Here is a 17,462-nt window from a genome sequence, read left to right on the forward strand (position 1 = left end):
TAGATTCTTTCCATTTTCTAGGTGTGCCAAATATTTGCCCTCTATTGAGTTGTCCATTTACCACATAATCTGTGCAGAGGAGAAGTTGGGTTGGAACACGTTGCTTCTGGGTTTTCTATATGATTTTCCCAAGACAATTCTAGTGTCTTATCACCCAGGAAGCAGTGTCTCTCAGAGATTTGGGAAAGCAAGCTTTATGTGTATTTACCTGCCCCCCCCCATCCCCTTTTTGAACACTTATTTGCATTAAATTGCCCTTTTTTCTTTGCCTAGGCTCAATAGATGAGGGGGTTACGGAGGGATTACCCACACTCCAAAGTACCTCTGGCACTAACGCTCATGCAGATGATGATGATCGGTATGTACCAATGTAGTGTGCAGACTGTTCTGCAGCAAGTGCTGTGCTGTAATTAACCTACCCAACCTTAATCCCAGAATGTTTCGTTGTTCGTACGTCTACTTCTCTGTGTTGATCAAAGTACAATCAGTGCCTGAAGGATCAGATGCTTTAGAAGAATGTAGGTGATGAAAGTCAGAATTTGCTTACCTGTTGCTTTTCATTTCCTGTCTATTCCGAGACAACACTGGTGAAGAAAGAGACTCCTGTTTTTTCTGTTTCTTCATCACTGCTCTTTATTAACAGATAAATAAATTTTAAAATCTTTACTGTGAAACAGGTGTGGTAGCTGCATGCATGCTAAAGCTGATGTAAAGCCACAAAAGCAACGAAATGAAAACAAGTACCTTGTCTTGGCTTCACCAGACATTGCTATTGCCATAAACCACAGACCAGGCAGAGCAGCCTTAAATTTTTTCTCCCAAACTTTCTGCATGTAGCTTCTTACCAAGATGCTGTGTGTCACTTACTGTAAATATTTAGCGGTCCTTTGCTGTGCTGAGATGTGTGATTTATTAAGGGAATCCCTTATAAGGGAAAGCTGGCAGAGAAGGCCGAGCTAAAATGGGTCTGTTTGTCGAAGATGAATCGTAGTTCTGTTAGAGTGAAGCACCTGCAAGTGGCATACAAGGGTACACACAACTGGTTTGACGTTTATTTCTTTGCTTTTGTGGGATGTGTCAAGTATGGCGTGTAGATTCCCTTTCCAAGCAGATTTTTTAAAGTATTGACAAGGTAGCTTCTGCATAGTGTTTTGTTAGACAAGTGGGTCTGAGGAAAAAAACATGAACCTTGGGGAGTTGTTCCAGAAACCACGTCAAGTGAAACTCCCTATAGAGATAACTATCAAGAGCTGCCTTTTCGTAGCTCATAAAATCTTTCCTGCCATTTCCACTAAAACCTGTCCCATTGTAGGATTAAATCTGAAGGGAAAATAACTGCCTAGATAAGATTTTGTGTATGACAGAGAAGATTTTATCTATCTGCTAACAAACCTCAGTATAAAAATAATACTCAGCACTTCGGGTTTGAATTGAGGAGTGTAGGAGCACATGTTGCATTAGAAATAATCCAGGTTTTTAAAGCTATCATTCTAAAGTCATCTCTTCAGCAGCGGATTATTTCAGAAATTTCCTGTAAAATTGCAGAGCTTCAGCACAAACTGCATAGAAATTTCAAAATATATAAAATCCTTTTAAAACACTGAAAATTCCCACTAAAAGATCTCTTCCTTGCAGAGAAGGAAAGAATATTTGACTTAGTTTATGCCCAAAGTTGAAAATAACTAGTCTCTGAGAAACTGAAGCATCAGCAGAATGAACTAGAATTTGCAGATTGTTTATATAAACAATAAGGGAACTAATAGTTTTGGGAATTTATGAAAACTTTAGACTGCAGAACTAAAATTTTCTACCAAATGATTTATTTTATAAATTTGAATGACAGTGCCAAGTCTGTAATTATTCCGTGAATCAGTTAAGTGTGTAAAATGGTGCTTTCAAGTCCCAAGAAGTTTTCTTTCACGTGCATGCCTGTATGTGCCTGTCAGGGTGGGACAGTGCGTTCTGATACGCTGTGACAGCCCTTCAAGCACTGGACTTCTGAATTCCCATTTCAAGCACAGTTTTGGGTGCATTAAATGAGATAAGACAGAATTCTGAATAAAATCAAATATTTAGCTCTAGCTGAATCAAATGAAAACATGAACAATAAATCATATGGATGGAGAAAATTTCCCTCACTTTTTGTTTGGTATTTTCTTTAATGCACCTTTAATTTAAGTCCAGATTGTATATTGCTTTATTAGTAGAGATTCTCAAAATGCCAAAATCAATTGTGAGTAGACAATGCAAATTTATATTGAAAAAAATAAGACATATTTATAAATGTTTCTATTCATAAAACAGAGAAAAAGACCGTTCCATCTAAAAGTCTTTCACTATGGCATCCTTATCACTGTGGAAAGAATCATAAATATTTCAAAATGTATGATATCTTATCTCTTGAGTTTGCGTGTAAAATAATTAACATAATTAATTGATCCTCCTCCATAATCAGTCTTCCATAAACAGCAGGTCACATGTAATTGTTGTCAGCTTAATAGGCACACAGGAATCTACTAGGTGTTAAAACTACTGTTTCACAGTGAAGTCTGCTATATTCTTTCTCTGATATTTCACATTTGGATTGCAAGACTCTTTTCTAGGATAGATCTGTAATACAGCCTTGGGTGGTTTAACAGTCAGTCTCTCTATCAGCTCATGGCTGCATTTAAAAAGGAGTTGCAAAGGCTCAATTACAGAAGATCTCACTGATCCAATATAATGAGAACCTCCACTTTTGTAAAATAATTGTTATTTACAAATAGAGAAGATTTCTAGGCTCACTGAGCATTTTGGCGTTCACATTTGTCAGAGTTTAGTTCTACATAGTTGAATATGTACATAATCTCTTGGTGGAAAGAAGAAAAAATTGCAAGTAGAATATTTTAGCAGTACAGTGAAAACATTTTAAATCTATCTCTTTATCTAGCTGTTACAGAAATTCTCTGAGATGTTAGACAAATCTTAACTGTTAAATGCCACGTTTATCACAAATTGCAAGTCACAGAAAATTGAGTATATGTGGGGAAAAAGAAGTAGGGGAGAGAAAATGTGATTGTGTTTCAAATGTAATTTCTCCATTGTGCTAGGGTTCACAGTTATGTCACCAATAGGTTTTTCAGCCTGCCTGCAGCGTAAGGATGGAGAAAGACAGACGTGCCAGTCACTGGTAGCTGGAGAGCCTCGCGGTTCCCATTTTATCTGCTTGAAGCAGCCTTTTCCAGGACAACAAACTTTATTTTAAATTTCTTCTTGGGAGATTGTCCCCATAGCACTTTTCCTTTCTGTTTCAATTGCAAAGAAGCTGGCACCAGTACAGGCTTTGAGGATGGGCTAGCCCACAAAAGCTGAAAACAAAAGGAGAGCTGTGGCTCCTAACTTCTGCCCTAGTCTGAGTGTCTCCCTAGAAAGCTCTAGGAGCACGATGCACTTTTGCCTCCTCACAATCCCCTAATGCAGAAATTGAGAGAGGAAGGACCTGAGAAACATATTACCGGAAGATGAAGTTCTCTATAAAGCCAGTTAAATGTTGTCACAAAAACCACCCAAAATGCAATTCTTATTGAGCACACGTGTATATATATGTACGTCTAAGAGCAGGAGTTCTTGCTGCCCAGCCAGTCATCCCTTTATCACCCCTGCATTGCAGCTGTCCCTTCTGTTGGCACAGAGCTGTGAAAATTTTAATTGTGAATTCTCCAGTCAGCTGAGCGCAAGGAAAGGATTTGCCCCTTAGCCAGACTGCATTGACATTTGTCAGATACCAGATGAGGAGAAAGTTGTCCATCCTGGGCTCAAATCAGTTTGGCTATTCGATTATTAGGTTATTGTGGCAGCTGGACTTCTGTGCCTTACGCTTTTTTCACAATGTTGTTCTCGGGTTTTTTTAATACTTATTTTTGGATAACAGACCCGTCAGTCTGTGTTGATGGAGTTTTCATTAGTAAAGTGTATGGTCATACCACCTTCAGAGACAAAACTAGTGTTTCCATGTCTGAATAGAGTAAAATCTGTTCTTTATCTAGTGATCTGCTCACAAAGAAGAGCAGGAGTACCAGAGTTTGGCAGAAATTTGGTTAGACAGATCAGAGCCTATGTTTAAAAATACCCTCATCCGTTTCAAGTGCATTTGGTGAACCATCAGTTGGCTTTTGTAGACCCTTAAGTGGCAGTGAACTACATTCTGCCAGGCCCAGAATATGAGCTGGTAACTCCCCTCTTGCAAATATTCCTTTGAGCAAAGATTAACAAGTCTGTCAGCGTCTATCTTTTCCACAGCTCGCTAGGATCCTACTGTATATAAAAAGCAGTGAAGGACAATAAAATTTCTTCCTTAGAGCAAATATTATTCCAGTTCCATGTGAGACCAGAAATCCTTATTGGTTTTACAGACTGATATAAACTCCTGCAGGAAACTCTCTTCATCTTGCGTATATTGAGAGATGCCTGGTGCTCTCTCTCTCTCTCTCCCTCCAGATAAATTTTACAACTTTTGCCACTGAGACCCATCATTGTACTCAGAATTCAGATACACAGTTCTCACAGTTGTATTGACATCCATTTCCAGAGTAGATAAAGACAATTAAGGTATTGATTTTAAAGAGGTGATCCTAGTTCTTGTCCTCCTGTGCTGATTTGGTCTCTGGATTTTTGTACGATGCGTAGGAAAATGTGCAAAGTGCACGTTTCATTCCTGTGAGTGTTAGAAGTCCACAAATTTGGCCTAACCTCGAAACCAACAATCTGGGCTCAAGATGAAAGCAGACCGGCAAAAGCATTTGTTCAGTTAGGGAGACTTTTTGACTATGTGCAGCAGGAGACATTGTTGTACTCTTTTCTCAATACATTTCAGACATTACAGTTTAGTAAAACTAAAATTGCATTGTTCTGGCTACGAAGTATTCAGGGACAGAGCAGTTCCCTGCTGCCAGTGACGTCTGATCTGCCATCAGGCTGCGAGCAAGCTGAAATGTCTATTTCAACAAAAAATGTAGTCCTTAATGCTCAGGAAAGGGAAGCCCCAGGTAAGTACAAACCCCTATTGTTAGTATGTTTGTACCAGGAGATTTGTTTTTATTTCACTGTGCCCTTCAGCGAAGCAAGTTCCTTGCCAGAGGACTTGGATTATAACACTGCAGTTCCCTTAAACCGTTTGCAGCTAGAGGCTATGTAGGAGCAATTAGTCAGTTTTAAATAAATTACTTTGAAAGTTAAATTGTTCCTTTATTATAATCTGTGTGCTGTTTTTAAAATACAGTGCTTGAGCTATTTTCACACAGCCGATTGAATCAGACCAGGAGCACGTATTGATGAATTAAATTAATATCTTAAACTTACAAATATGTAATTGTAGATACTCATGTTTGTTCGCTGAACTTGGATTGAAATGGAAATGAGTCAGCTTTAATTTCATTTCTAATATCACTGAAGCTGCAAAATACTCCTTTGCTTTCCGATTTGCTCAGTTCTTTAAATTCTTCCTCAGGGACTGTTTGCTGATTGTAAATCATCGATATGCTTGAGAAAACGCCCATGCCTGGAAAATAAAGTTCAGTTTGCAGCCAGTGCTCAGACCCATTGCCCAAGGAAACAGAAGCTAGAGGTTATTCTCTGGTTTTGTTCAGCTGTGCAAATTCAGTAACTAGAAGACTTCAGATGCAGGTCAAACATATTGCTATGGAGGCAGAGATTTCCAGCATAAATACGGATCTCAACAGAAGTGCAAAAGGCCATCCAAAATGTGTTCAAGGTTCAGCTTTCCACGGGCAAGGCTTCTTATTTTTTTCCTCTAGCTTGCTTGTAAATCAGTGAATTTTTTCTTTGTAGTTTGGAGAACGTTCAGTATCCCTACCAACTCTACATTGCTCCTTCTACCAGCAGCACAGAGAGACCCAGCCCAAATGGTCCAGACAGACCTTTTCAGTGTCCAACCTGCGGGGTCCGGTTCACTCGCATTCAGAACTTAAAACAACACATGCTTATCCACTCAGGTAAGAAATGTTACTGTTTCCAACAATTGCTAATTTATAGGCTCACAGAGGTTTGCTTGCTGCGCAGCAAATATAATAATGCAATTCTTTTTTAATCACCTGGCAAGTGCTTGAGAATTGATTTCAGAAAGATTGGGTAGAGGTATGTCTCACTGAATGCTTGTTTTGATACATCAAATCTGACTGATAGCTCTACTCATGGGTGATTAGCGTTTGTGTGGACTGAAAAAAATCTGATTGCCTGAAACTCATTAGAATAAGTTCTTTTCATGATAAAGATTTGAGATGAAATAAAGGATATTTGGCTTTTTTATTATGCTAAAGAAGCGATGGGGATTGAAATTTTTCCTCTTACATATTGTAATTGTTTGCTGTGTTTTAGAGGAGACTTGCAGATAATACAGAAAATGTTATCTATCTTACGTCCCCGCAGTGAAGAATGTTATATGCCTTTGGATCTCAGAATTTTTGGAGGGATTGCAGGGCAACTGAATTGTTTGATAATCAATTTACCTACTACAGATAGTACAGGTAGCAAGGGGTTTGTGTGAATGCCTCCTCTGAGTCTTGATCCCCAAACTGTTGCATTCATTTTGATTTCTAACCTGAGTATGAACCCCTAATGTCTTTGCTGTCAGTGTTTTTCAAGACTTGTCAGCATTATCGGGCAATAGCATTGACTTTTTAGCGAATGAAGGGAATATTAAAGGGTTATTGCACTTGAGCGCTAAGCCTCATGGTTTAGCATCTCCTGGTTTGAGTTTGACTCTTACCTACAGGCAAATGCTGTACACTTTTTGGGCAGAGCAACCACAGTTGTCAAGGTGTAATTTTTTTACTGCCAGCAATTATTTGTCAAATCCCTTCAAGCAAAATGACCATACTGTGTTGAGGCCAGCAGTGATAATCTGTGTTTAATACTTAAGCCCACGGAGTCTGCTTTTTTATCAGGTGCAAAATTATCCCAAGCCAGTTGCTGAAGTCTTAACTGACAGCAGACAGACAGGCTTCAGCAAAGCGTCTCTGGCTGACCGATCAACTGGCAAAGCTGGGAGAGATTTGATTAGCTGTTTTAGCGTAATTAGCGTGCAAAAGAAACTCTCAAAACTTGTAAATGTTGAAAGTGTTTTCACGTAAACAAAATGGCTGAAGAGATTTTCCTCAAACTATCAGAGGAAATAGCTGCCCTCGGACAGTACGAAAGCATGCAAAGTTTTAGCTCTGCAAGATGATATTCTAGGATATTAACTTGTTTTCACATGCTTAACAAGGAGTTTCAGTGTAACCTTAACTACAGCTTTCTCTGTATAAAAGCCCCAATTAAAAGTTCAGCTCCTGCTTTGAACATAAGGAAAGCAGAGTGAAAGACTGGTGGAATTAACAGCCTGGACTGATGGACATTCAGCCTTTTGAAAAAAACCTTTTTTATTCCTTGACAACCCTGTTATGAATAGAGCTCCATATTCCAGATTCTTGGCCTCATGTTTGGATTTCCACGCTTTCTGGAGTTCAGACTTGTTATTAAATCTTAACTTTTTGGTGATGCAGTCTTTTATGTTGTAATAGTTCTGTTTGGATGTGATTACATGCTCTCAGCCACTGCAACATGTTGCAGAGCTCATATGTCTTAGGGTTTTATTAGTGCCTGTAAAAAAACCAAAACAATGAACTAGTCAGAGATTTTCTAAATTAATACGAGAAAAAAACAAGAGGCATGAACCTAAACTGTCTTAGAGAGCTGTCTGTCATGCAAAGTTGCTGAAAATTCCTCCTATAGAAAGGTTCCCACGCAATATAAAGGCCGCTACTTCACCCTTTTATCACCATTCCTGCTGCATTACAGGGGCATCCTTGTGCACACAGTCTCCCTGCCAGAACACTTCTCTGAGGCCAAAGGCAGCCAGAAAAAGACATTGCAATTAAGGGTAGTCTGATAATTGCATTGTTGGGAACCAGTCTGGCACAAGAATCTCCCGAGATCAAAGGAGTTCAAAGATGGTTTGAGATGACTACTGCATCGGATACTTTTTGGCTCTTGCTCAGGATCTGAACCATTGTATAATCCATGGAGGCTTATGTTCATTTTAAACTGTGGGCAAGACGACGTGTAAGCGTTACGGACAGGTCACATTGTTACGAAATTTATTGGCAGTTGGTTCTGAGAAAGCGTAGCTCTGTTCTAATTGGTTTTGCCATTCTAAAGTTAACCAGAGCATTTCTTCCTAAAACAGCACCTTGCTGTGACTGGCCACAGCTGCTGTCCTTTTGCTGTTAGAAATCTGGAAGGATTTTGCCAGTGACCTCTCATTACAAAAGGTGAACGTTTTTCTGCTCTCTCTTCCGCAGGCATTAAACCATTTCAGTGTGACCGCTGTGGGAAAAAGTTCACCCGAGCTTACTCGCTAAAGATGCATCGCCTGAAGCACGAAGGTAAACGCTGTTTCCGGTGCCAGATATGTAGTGCCACTTTCACTTCCTTCGGGGAATATAAACACCACATGCGGGTTTCCCGGCATATTATCCGCAAGCCTCGGATTTACGAGTGCAAAACATGTGGCGCCATGTTCACCAACTCTGGAAATTTAATCGTTCACCTGAGGAGCTTGAACCATGAAGCGTCAGAGCTAGCAAACTACTTCCAGAGCAGGTGAGGTGCACAGCAAAAACCTAACAGGGAACCTTGCTTCTTTTTTTTTTTTCCTCCTTTTTCTTTTTTTTTCTTTTTTTTTCCTTTTTTTTTTTTTTCCTAAATCATCTTTTCCTGCTTTCAGGGCAGCCTGCTGTGCCTCTCATCAGGTTGCCAGCTAATTCCAGTCAAATTCATTCTTGCGCCACTCTCTGTTATATCTGATCTGTCTTACAGCATATGAGCTATATAGGAGGGCACTGAAGAATCGAGTGATATGCAGAAGCTGCTTCTGGGCTACTTAATTTCTCTTTTCAGTAGTATTACGGACAGACTAATGGTGTTAAGCCATAGCGTTCTATACTGTAGTATCTGTGGAGTTCTGTAAATGATTTGCTATTCAAAATCTCGTACGTAGCCTGTTCACTTACATAGGGAGTAGACATGTGACTTCATTTTAAGTACTTGCTTGATGGGGAATATTGTGGAAAGATTACATGACTCCATACCTTCTCTTTTTTCATTTTCTAGGTAACATACTGCTAAATGATCAGACAAATAGGGTTTGAAATAGTAAGGGCCAGTTGGATGTTTCTTGTTTATCAGGACACAAAAGACTTGGCATATCTCACAAACGTGCTTCACTAAAGACTATTAAACGGGTTCTGAGGCATCAGACTGTATTCTCATATTGAAATAAAAGTCTGTAAGTGTTGGAATTTGAGATAGAAAAATATGAAAGTGGATGAGGGAAATTGGAGGAAGATAGATCTCACAGCTCTTAAATCTATAGGGAGGGTACAGCTCAGTGTGTCTAAGTCATCTGTCTTCAGAAATGCAAAAGAAATGTATTGTAAATGTTACCGCATCTACAATACCATCCCTCGTGATTTCTAGACATTATGCTTTTTCCCCTGCAAAACATTTCAGCGTTTTGTTCTATTTGATTATCTCAGAAGTGATGTAGGATGAAAAAATTGCAAAACAAACCAGGAAAGCCAGTCACTGTTTTTCCAACAGAATATTGTTTAAAAGTGCAAGTGCTTTATGCCTGTGGGTTTACGCAGTTCTTGTTCATAGCACGGTGCCAAATCTAGAGCGAAAACTCTTAAGAGATGATGCCATGATTGTGGTAAGCACTTTATTGTTGTCGTCAATTAAAGTCAGATTAAAGTATGCGATTTTAGTTGTCTATAAACCTTCCTTTAGTTTGAATTTACAAATACTAGGTTTAGCATAGTTGATTGCAAATGTGGATTTGAAGCAGTGAAAGCTGCTGCTGTTGAAGACAATCACTGCTTTTAAATGGATTGCAAGTATAATACATGTACGTGCTTCGAGTACGAACTTACATGTCTGGTGCTGAATATTTGCAAAAAAATTTTCTTTTGTTTATGTGCTCATGCTCTGAAAATACTGCTGGAGAGTGTGGTAGATTTTCTTTGGATACACTCAGCCATCAGTTGGTAAGAGTAAGTTACAGAACGGACTGAAATGGGAAGGAAATGCAATTCCATTCTTTTCACGGTAGTGTGGTGCGCATCAACATCACAAAACACCGCTGTGGTTGGCAGCCTCCTTATGCTTTCAGCAGAACATTTGCTTCCTCGCCTCCTGCTTCTGTTTACAGCCTGTCCACTCTGAGAGGAGTGCTGCTGCTGCTGGGGTGGATCTTATCTCAGAGGTGGAACAGGCCCACATCTTGGCCAGTGCTGAACTCATTTTTGTTTCTATTTTTAAAGGTTGAGTGCTCCCTTTTTTTGCAGTGAGGTTTTCAGTGCCGTATGATGTTCCAGACATTAACTGTCATTCTCATCAAGGTGATACAATCTAAATGATAAGTTGTTGCCGTGTAGGAAATACGGATGCACAACAATGCAAAATAGATGCCTTTGAATAAATTCTGTGTGTGTTTAAATGAGAACCAAGTTATATCGCTTAGTGAAGTATGTCACCGTGATGATCTTGGAGCAATGTGAAATTACTATCTTTGTTCTCTGTGCAATGCAGTACGTAGCTTTTGTGTGATGTAACTGATACAAAGAAAGTGATATCGCTAATGTTTGTGTGAGAAATGACGTTTCTCTTCTGTCCTTTGCCCCTTTTCTAGTGACTTCCTAGTACCGGACTACTTAAACCAGGAACAAGAAGAGACCCTCGGGCAGTATGAGCTAGGGGAGCATGGCTTTGAAAGCAACTCTTCTGTCCAAATGCCTGTCATTTCACAGGTGTCGTCAACTCAGAATTGTGAAAGCACTTTCCCCTTGGGGTCTCTGGGTGGGTTGGCAGAGAAGGAAGAAGATGTGCCAGAGCAGCCAAAGACTAATGCCACTGCTGAGGCAGCCGCAGGTGACCCTCCGAAACCGGAGCTGTCATCTATTACTATTGAATAATTCATGGTTTGGTTTCATTTTTGTTCTTTGGAAAGTGCCTGTGTTTGGTCCTGTACATTTTAATTTAATTTTTTTTTTTTTAAACAAAAGTGGGGAGATTTTCCCTTTTTACTTTGTAAGCTACGCTTTAAACAGAAAACTGCAACAGATGTTACATTATTTTTCATGACTGAATGATCACTTCTGTGAAAATATTTAAGACTGAATGCACAAAAAGATCTTGTCAGAACATCATGGAAGCTGTGATACACTTCTAAAGAAGAACAACTGATTCAGATCACTTCTAACTATTTCTTCTTCCACAGTTAGAGCAGCTCATTAAGTTTCTCTTGCTTCTGCAGACCCTCTGGTTAAGGGAAAGGAATCAGAAGAAACCTCTTTAAAATGACAAACAAAAGGATGCATTGGAAATCATTATTGAACAGTTTTGACTAGTTTTGAGTGGATGCTTTAATCTTCTGCATAAAAAAATGACACTTCCTATCTCTGTGCCTGCTGTTTTTCAAAGCGCTTACTGTAACCCTTTTCTTGGAAACGGTAAGCATTTTTGAAACTAACAGCCACATGCTTTTTAAAAACACATTGTCCCTTTTCATCTCAGATGAATCAGTTTTGACAAACCAAGTGATGTCATGCCAGGTATTCCTACTTCTTATATTCCAGTCCTTTTAGAAACTGCTTGATCAAATAGCCTGTCCAGATTTGCCCATCTAAGGTTAGGCATGGAAATACTATGGTCAGGAAAAGTCTAACGGTGCATAGTGAATAGAGGATGATAGAGAAGTATCTCTCCATGCAAGCCTGACAAGTATCTCATGACTGTATCTTTCTGTAGAAGGGGAACCACACATGAGAATGAAGGTTTTCCCAGATCCTGGGAAACAATCCTGGCCAGATTGTTTGCGGTTCTGGTCGCTTCCCCCTATCATATATACTGTATTTTTACTAATCTCCAAAAGCTAGCTAGAGGGAGTTTACAGATGGGAAAAAATGAGCTCTTTTGTGCATTATGGCACATTTTTTTGTTTATACATATGCATGTATAGTTTCTGAGATTTTTATTAGTCTGTTTTGGACAAAACAAGCAATTATTCTTTTCAGAGGCCAACTTTCTAACCCAACAGGGGGTTGTTTACAAAAAGCCTATATAGTAATGATGAATTGTTCCTGTTTCAAAACATTTTAAATCCTTGCCAACTCGGTTTATTAAAGGCCATTACTCCAGCTACACACACAGCTCAAGTAAGCAATAAATTGAAAGATTTGCAATTTCATTTTTCCATATTTAGAAAAAGCTGCAAATTTAGGGTGTGGGATTTTCAGAGCAGTGAGTCTTGTTTTGCCGAGGTTGTTTGGGCTATAGTACTGCTTTGAAACCTAAATTAGGAAATACATTAGGAGGTTTGTGACTTTTATTTTTTTTTATTGCTTCTGAAGTTAACTCAGTGTTTGATGCCAAATGCCTATCGCCTACAGATGACATGCTGAGCGAGTAGGTATTACTTGATCTTAGTATTCCAAAGGCATGATATACTGCCTTAGTTTTGAATCTTGAGTTGTTTTTTTTAAAATTGTTGCTTTCTGTCCGGATTTATTTTACGCAAACATGAGGAGGAAATGAAACCAGTAGAGAAAGGTTGCTCCTGAAGAAACAGAAGACACAAAAGTTGTATTATATTGCAATATCCATTTGTATTCAGTTAGCTTAGGCAGCTCTGATACTCTGTAGGTCTGAGTTGTTTCTACTAATAGCCAACTTCTGTAAGGAAAAAAGTCGATTGCCCTTTGGAAAGACCTTAAAGGGTTTCAGTGACTTTAACAATTTTTCTCCGCTGTGTTTTAGGTAAAAAATACACATTTTAGTTAAATAGAGTGAAAACAGTTGGGATTTAAGTCCTTTCCAAGTTACTGGAATGAAGTTTCTCCACCAGATCCAAAGGGTGTTTTAGAAACACGCTGCAAAGAAGTTCTCTGCTACAATTCAGTCTTGTATGTCTACCTTTGTAAGTCTTCTTAAAAGGGCTTGAAGGAGAAATTCTTTTTTTGGGATGCTGTACTGTGAATTAGTCCAGTGTCTGTTGATGGGCTGAATTTAAAGACCAGTTCTCTTCCACTTCTGATTTCTGTAACTGAGAAGCCAGTAAGACAAGACGATGCCTTTTGCTGAGTTTTATCCTGAATTATAGGGCTATGACACTGAACTCAAATACATAAGTTTCTTTTTTCTGGTAAGTGTTACTCTGCTTTGCAGGTATTTGAGAATCCTTTCTGATCCATGTAGTAAAAAGTACTTCACACAGAAACATGTTTCCAGACTGTACAGGTGTAATAATCAAAGGTGGTCAGGTATAGGTGGGCATATCTTCTGTTAGGATCTGATAATTTTCACCCCTTGGATATTTTGCGAAACAGTTTATTGGTGAGGAGATGTGCAAATACAAAATAGACATTTCTGGATATTGGATTTTTAAGACTTAAAATTTTGCGTCAGAAGGCAAACTGCTTTCTGAATACCAAAGAGAAGGGGGGAAAAAACATTAAAAAGCCTTTGTAGTTCTAATCTGTTCTTCCTTGAAAAGAAATGAGTTATCATTAACTGTTAACAGCTTGGTACAAGGCAAGTCATGGGTTGCATTGTTCATTGCACTGTGTTGCACATTGTCTTTTCAACCCTGTAATCTCTGCGTACCATCTTAATTTAGTTCTCACTTTTCAATCTGACTCAACTGCAGGAACAAGAGTGTTCTTAGAGGGGTTTTTTGTTTGTTTGTTTTAGGGTTGGGTTTACCTGTTAATTTTCCTGTTTGTAATTATTTCTTGTTAATATCTCTTTTCTCCATAGATTGAACACAGATTAAATACAAGCACCATTTTACTTCTCCTCCCTAACTAGATGGAAGTGTTTAGTTCTTTGAAATGCTAGTATTCTTCACAGGAGAGATGTAAAAACATAGGAGATCTTAAAACAATCTCTGTTGCTAATAGATTCCAAATTAAGCGAGACAGATAGCTAAGTAAGCTAGAAGAAACTTGCCTTAAACTACACTTTGAATTAAACCTAAGGCATAAATTTCTTTCAATAGATAGCAGAGGGTTTTGAACTCTGGACTGCATTTTCTTATTTGTTGTTCTTCTTTCTCCCTCCCCGCCCCCCCAAAAAAAACCCACCCTACTACTTGATACGCATTTGTATTTCTGCTCGAGAAGGATCACAGGAGAGGTGAGGTTGAAAGGGACTCTAGAGGTGATCTAGACTGACTCCCCTGCTCAAAGCAGTCAGCGAGGACAGGTCACTCGGTCCAGTCAGGTTTTGAATATCTGCAAATATGGAGATTCCCCAACTTCTCTGGGAAACATGTTCCAGCGTTTGACCACCCTCACAGTAAAAAAGGTTTTAGCATGTTTAGATGGGATTTCTTGTATCTCAGTTTGTGCCCACTGACAAAAGTCTGGCTCCATCTTCTTTACACCCTGCTACCTGGTAGTTTTACACATTGATAAGATTCCCCTAAGCCTTCTCTTCTCCAGGCAAAACAGTCTGAGCTCTCTCAGCCTGTCTGGCAGATGCTCTAGTCCCTTCATCATCTTCGTGGCCCTTCTAGATTGTTCAGAATTTCTTCCAAATAGCTCCATTGCAGTAGTTTCTGCATCGATGAGCAGTCTCCAAATTCATTCAAAAAGTAATTGTATGTCTTGCTTTTGCATGTCCTTCTCCCATGTGGCACCAATCTTTGCACTCAGTGGAAAAATCCTTTCCTCACCCATTTATTTTGCAAGCAGAGTGCCTTTACTGCCACAGAACTAGCAAGGTTCTGCTGTATGCCAGGGACCCGGATTCTCAGAGTCTGAGCAGGGTCTTTACTTCTTGCATATTGTGTAGAGCAGTACGTCTGGTGGGAACAATGGGAAAGGAAGGGATAGGGGTTTTTTCTGACTTAATGTGGTGTTTTGGGAGAGGGGGGAAAATTCAGAAGCTTTCTATTTCCCCACAAAGAACAGGAGAAAAAGAAGTGATGTTGTAGCTGTGCGGGAGATTTGGCCAAGTTGTAAGGGTTTGTTTTGGTTTTTGATGCAGACACGTAGCACAACTCCCCTGGAAATCCATGGGGATGCCTACACATTCAGCAAATTAAGTTCCCCATCAGAACTGCTTGTCACTGTTCTTATACCACATTAAGAAAAAGATGTGTGTTCCTGATGATTTGTCTGTCTTGCTACAGTTTGAGTTGTCAGGCTCGCAGATACTGTGGTCACGTCTCTCATACTGAGAGATTAGTAGACTAGGTTATTGAAAGTGGTTCTGGGTTCACATGTATCTTGAGTCTAAAAGGTGTGAATTTAAACTTTTTAAAAAAGTAATAGCTGCCAATGCAGTAAAATATATTTTATAAGACTATGATCCCTATATGTCCCTTACGGGATAAAATTTTATTGTTTTTAAGCTATGGTTTAAAGTTTTTATATGAGGGCTTCAGTCGCTTCTTGGTTGCTGGCTTTCGCCTCCAGCCCCAGGATGTAAGAGCACTGAGACTATTGCCGGTCTCTCTCTGAGACGAACCATGAAGCATTTTATATGCAAATAGAACGGGAGCTTTCTGCACCCTGCAGGGATGGAGAAAATGCAGATGTAGGAGCACCTGTTGCTCCTCCATCCATTGCAACTTCCATACCATCAGAATATGGAAAATAGCTGATTTTCATTCAGATCGATTATGTTTGAGTTTTGCTTACAAGGTGAAACCCAGTTTTGGAGGGTTCTCATCTCCAATTAGGGACATAATAAATTCCATAGCATCTTGATGACAGATAAGAGGGTTCAAGGCCGGACGGTGCCTCAGCCACATCAGAGGTCCCCAGTAAATAGAGTCGGTTCAGCGTGTTTGAGGAAATGTACCATAAAAAAACCAGTGTGGATTTTTTTAATGCAACAGTACTTACTGCTCTGGGTTTTTGTTAACTCAACGTGTGCTATCACAGTAATTCAGTGTCCCACAGGTCTCAACTACAAATCAGGTTGCACTAAATAAAAAGCCGAATCAGTTTCTGGTGCTGCCAGCCTGTGTGGCAACTGTACCTACAGTCTTCCTGAGGGTTGCTGAAGTCCCCAGAGGAGTGATTTTGTTTAACCATTCGTTTAGCTGATGCATGCTTTTGATATTCTGACTTATAGCCCTGGCTACACAAAGTTCTTGGACAGCTTCTTTGCCCTGTTCCTGCAGTGCCTTCACTCTAGGTGCTGCCCTACGGTGAAACCCCGAAGAGGGAAAAGAGTAAGCTGGAGGGAAAAAAAATGTGAATTAAATTATTGTTGGGCTTCTTTGTGCATTTTAGTAACAGTGAAACCCCCTTAACTGTGCCAGTCTCCGGTCACCAGCCGTATATCCAGTCGTCATCTCATCCACAGTACAGCTTCTCTTGTTGATGCTGGCCACAGCTAGATTACTTGGCATGTTTACTGACTTAACAGAATTGTTTTTTGGTTTTGGTTTTGTTTTTTAATGTATACGATGTTTAAATACACTTCACATTTTATATAATACTATCTGGCTATTAGTATTTTTCAGGAACCATAGTTCTTGGTGGCTATATATATTTTTGTGACCTTTTTTGTAAACTAAGTGCCGTTTCAACGTTACAATCATTTTTAGAGTTATTGTAATCAATGTGAATATCATGTTTTTTCAAATCTGTTCTGAGCCTGTAGTGTTTGCTTTGTGATCATATGTGTAATGTATATATTCTGTATAGTTACATTGTATTGAAATACTAGCTTGTTTGATATAAGAAAAGTATGTATTGGGTACCTTTTTGCTAGCCTGGTTGTTTAATCTTTAAAAAAAAATGTTCTAAAATGCAAAAAAAAAAAAAGTATCTCCAAACTGGTCCCATTATAGGTCAAAATTAAGGGGGGAGAAAAACTAGTTTTGAGTGTCTTTGGATAGAAACATGAAGCTAAGATTTTTCATTAAAATATTAATGTTTTATGGAGTATATCTTTGCTTTGTGTCGTTATTTAACTGTACCAGAGTTTGTCTTATAGTACAAAAGACTAGCTTTGACCTTGTGTAAGAAGGCGCAACTCTGTTGCTAGAGCTACATTCTCTTGTAACTTTTGCTTATAATTCATCTCAAAATGCGTGTGAGGAGAACTCCCTGTTGCTGAAGGTGCCATTGGGAGGAAGGTAGTTTAAAACAAAATAAGTGTTAATAAATGATCGGAGAAGTTACATGAGTAGAGAGTATTAAGAATAAAGTACACATTGCTGTTTAATTTTCCATTGTATATTACATTTCCTTTTATTAATGTTCTCTTTTAGGCTGTATTCTGCAAAAGCGCTGGGGCCATCTTTTGAACGGGGTTTTATTGATGGAAAGCCAGCCAAGAATGAGCCTAATCAAATTAGTCAAAGCAGAAGATGTTTAAAAAGGACAGTAGACAGAGTCATCGTGATC

The 17,462-nt window shown here is 39.1% G+C and overlaps 1 protein-coding gene across 6 annotated transcripts in view; it reads left to right on the top strand.

The window, feature by feature from the left end:
- ZBTB44 (zinc finger and BTB domain containing 44) overlaps positions 1-17,000 on the top strand; it is a 41,559-nt gene extending 24,559 nt beyond the window's left edge. For 2 of the 6 annotated variants that reach the window (XM_075774313.1, XM_075774312.1), the window contains 4 exons: positions 274-358; positions 5,827-5,990; positions 8,337-8,637; positions 10,727-11,088. In XM_075774313.1, the coding sequence (XP_075630428.1) occupies positions 274-358; positions 5,827-5,990; positions 8,337-8,637; positions 10,727-11,009 (833 nt within the window). In that variant the 3' untranslated portion in view covers positions 11,010-11,088. Of the gene's footprint in view, positions 1-273; positions 359-5,826; positions 5,991-8,336; positions 8,638-10,726 lie in introns of all 6 variants that reach the window. The other 4 variants (XM_075774315.1, XM_075774314.1, XM_075774317.1 and 1 more) reach the window with 4 other exon arrangements.
- Positions 17,001-17,462: the final 462 nt, after the last annotated feature.

The sequence above is a fragment of the Balearica regulorum genome, chromosome 23, assembly GCF_011004875.1.
Source record: "Balearica regulorum gibbericeps isolate bBalReg1 chromosome 23, bBalReg1.pri, whole genome shotgun sequence".
Classification (NCBI taxonomy): Eukaryota; Metazoa; Chordata; class Aves; order Gruiformes; family Gruidae; genus Balearica; species Balearica regulorum.